Raw genomic sequence first — 3,077 nt, forward strand, 5'->3', positions numbered from 1 at the left:
TCTGGTGTCAGTACCAGGACTGGACGTTAGCTCTGGTGTCTGTACCAGGGTTGGTGTAGCTAACGTTAGCTCTGGTTTTTGTACCACTTCTCTAGTGAAGAGTATTTCTTTACCTGGTTTCTTCTTCTCTGTGGCGTTTTCTTCACTTTGAGGCTCTTCTGTGTAAAGGATGAAAGGAAAATAAAATAAAGGTAGACAGGTGTATAGGGGGAGGAGAGGGGAGACGGATGATGAGGGTGAGTGTCTTCATGCGTGTCAGCAGGCAGAGGAAAGCAGAGGGGGAAGACACAGGAGAAAACTTCATTTCCTACGTATAACTTCAGAGAAACCAAACAGTTGTTTGACTTAAATCCTAAAGTACGTATGGTTATGGTCTAGAGTTTGTACACAGTAGGAGAGTATGGAGTCACCCAGAGTATTGGGGGGGGAGGGTGATACTTGACTGGTGGACACTGATGACCCCTACTGGATTTAATGGGTTTAATAATAATCAATAATCATCAGTAGCCAGTTTAAAGTGATGAATCCTAATCATGCATGTTCCTGGTTGGAACCAGTGAGAAGATGGTAGAAATAGTCATGGTACCTCAGGCCACACAGGAAGTTCTCTCTGTTTTCTCTACGGGACGACAAGCACATGGTTCGAAGCTTTAAATCAACACTTGTTCAGACAAACAAACAAACAGCTGTCTGTTCTGACGCAGGTGTTAATGTTGCAGCTGGATTTGACCTTTAACCTTTAGTCTCTCATACTCACTTGTCTGTGGCTCTTGTTTGTCTTTGCCTGCATTTGAACGGACAGGAAATAAGACAGGAAGTAGATCGACATCAGGAGACACAATTAAGACGGTACTAATACACCCTGATAGCGCCACCTTGAGATTAGTTCATGTCCCTAATTGTTTGCACTGTTTGTAATGTAATTCAAGAGTTTTTTACTCACGTTTCTTCTCCGCTGCTGCTTCTGGTCTGGATTTGACTGAAAAATCAACAGTCAAGAAAAGGTCAGAGTCAGGTCTGAGCCTCATGATTTGAACGGTGTGGTTTTCCAGTTCAGTAGCAGTTAACGTGAATGACCAAACACCGGGATGTCAGAGCAGAAGAAGATGAAACAAGTGTCACCTGGTGCAGTCGCAGGTCTGGCTGGTTTCTCTTCTTTGGCCTGAGACGTTACGTTTGCTCTCCTCATGTTCTCCGGTCGGTGTCTGAGTCTGAGGGGCTGAGGTCGGGGCTCTGCTTCTTCAGCTGTTTGGAACATTTTAGTTTTTAATATATTATACAAAAAAATAATGAGCAGAAAGTCAGAGTCTGTAGAAACAGCTGTTGGTGTTTACCTTTTTTAGCAGACGCTGCCTTGACTCTGTGTTTGACAGGAGACACTGGTGGTTGGAACAAACCAGTCCAGTCAGTGTAAAGCCCGTCACCACTTTTTATTCTTATTTATATCAAAATTAAATTTAACATCTTGTATCTTCACATAAAAAACATTAAAAACATTTTTAATGTAAAAAACAAACTGTAAACATATGTACAGATGATAGTGAAAAAGATGAAACATCTATTAAATGAACAATATATCAAAATGTTTTTATATAGTTAATATCTATTCATTTTATATCATTTAATGTCTTACATTTTTCCTATCTTAAAAATAAATGTTTACGCTTCACAGAAACAACACTTGCTTTTTGTTAGAAAATATGAATTTCAGTTTATGAGAATTATACTGTGTATTTGTATATATAAATATATGTATATATATTTATATGTGTGTGTGTGTGTGTGTACATAGGTACCTGTCTTTTCAGCCGTCGACTTCCTCTTCTGTCGAGCAGCTTCAGGCTCTGTGGTGATGACATAACAACAGGTTAGTCAGACATTAAATATGGAAATGAATGTGGAAATCATTGAGTACAAATGACCTTTCTTTAGGGCTGCAGTGTCCATCTTCTGTTTTACAGCTTTCTCTGGAAAAAAAACAAAGATTATTGAGCTAACCTCGTAAAGTTTAACGTCCCGTAAACCTAAATGAGTTTACGACGTAAAGTCAAAATATACATTGATTTATCTATGATGTTTTATTCATCGTTGTGAACTTAAAGAAGTCTGTGTTCAATACCTCTCTTGTACGGTGCAGTACGTTTAACGGCCGATTCTGTCACAACAACGAGAGCACAAAAAAAGAGATAAAAATATTTACGCTGTACAGACAAACAGTCAAACGACGGAACAGAACGAGCCACAAAATAATAATAACCTCTCACTTCAAGTTAGTGAATTACAGAAACAAAGGTAAAAGTTGGAATTACTTCTGTTCCTATTCACGACATAAACCTGACTTTATTTTGACGTGGTGATAATTGAGACAAGAAAATCTTTAATTATGTCATCAGCTCTACCTACAGGTGTGTTTTTTTTACCTTTTCTCGTCGGTGTAGAAGGTTTGGTTTTCTCTTCTTTAACAGACGACTCTGTCACAACAAACAAACGTGAATTTAAAAAACTGACTGTATTTGGTTCTATTTTAATTTAGGTTAAAACGTTATCTACGAGATGCTGAATAAACACAAAAAATATCAATAAAAAATGTTTTGAATAGTAAAAACGTAGAGACAGTGTGTTGTCCAACATGCGGTAGCTAAAACCCACAGAGTTAGCTTAAGCTTAGCTAAGATGTGGCAAAAGTTAGCTTCACATTAAAATAAGGAGTGGCTCAATGTTAGCAGTGGAAGAAAAAATAGAAAACAAACTGCTTTTATTTACAAAACTCTAAACAACTCCATTAAAACAGTGTGTGTCAGCGATGGTTGAAGGAAAACTCCAGTACCTTTCACTGTGTCAGCAGCTTTGACTTTCTTCTTAGTTTCTGAAAATATTACTCATACATTTTATTTATTAGTAAAATGAAGTACATTGTAGTATAATTCAGAGTAATTGAAAAGCTTTTACCTTTCTTGGCAGAAGCAGCTTTTACTTCCTCTTTTTCAGCTGCTGATGTAGGAAGATGCTTTTTAATGTTTTATGGAAAAATGTGAGGTCACTTGAGGTCAGTTAGAGTCACACTGCTGCTCACCTTG

General features: G+C 37.7%; 1 protein-coding gene across 3 annotated transcripts in view; it reads right to left on the minus strand.

The window, feature by feature from the left end:
* LOC103381281 (triadin-like) overlaps positions 1-3,071 on the minus strand; it is a 6,405-nt gene extending 3,334 nt beyond the window's left edge. The window contains exons 1-11 of one of the 3 annotated variants that reach the window (XM_008313555.3): positions 2,950-3,071; positions 2,828-2,866; positions 2,421-2,471; positions 2,120-2,155; positions 1,923-1,967; positions 1,797-1,844; positions 1,335-1,379; positions 1,123-1,245; positions 944-979; positions 758-784; positions 114-158 (exon numbers count right to left, since the gene is read on the minus strand). In XM_008313555.3, coding sequence (XP_008311777.1) covers positions 114-158; positions 758-784; positions 944-979; positions 1,123-1,245; positions 1,335-1,379; positions 1,797-1,844; positions 1,923-1,947 — 349 coding nt within the window. In that variant the 5' untranslated portion in view covers positions 1,948-1,967; positions 2,120-2,155; positions 2,421-2,471; positions 2,828-2,866; positions 2,950-3,071. The remainder of the gene's footprint in view (positions 1-113; positions 159-757; positions 785-943; positions 980-1,122; positions 1,246-1,334; positions 1,380-1,796; positions 1,845-1,922; positions 1,968-2,119; positions 2,156-2,420; positions 2,472-2,827; positions 2,867-2,949) is intronic. The other 2 variants (XM_008313556.3, XM_025056807.1) reach the window with 2 other exon arrangements.
* Between the last annotated feature and the right edge of the window lie 6 nt (positions 3,072-3,077).

The sequence above is a fragment of the Cynoglossus semilaevis genome, chromosome 7, assembly GCF_000523025.1.
Source record: "Cynoglossus semilaevis isolate Cse_v1.0 chromosome 7, Cse_v1.0, whole genome shotgun sequence".
Classification (NCBI taxonomy): Eukaryota; Metazoa; Chordata; class Actinopteri; order Pleuronectiformes; family Cynoglossidae; genus Cynoglossus; species Cynoglossus semilaevis.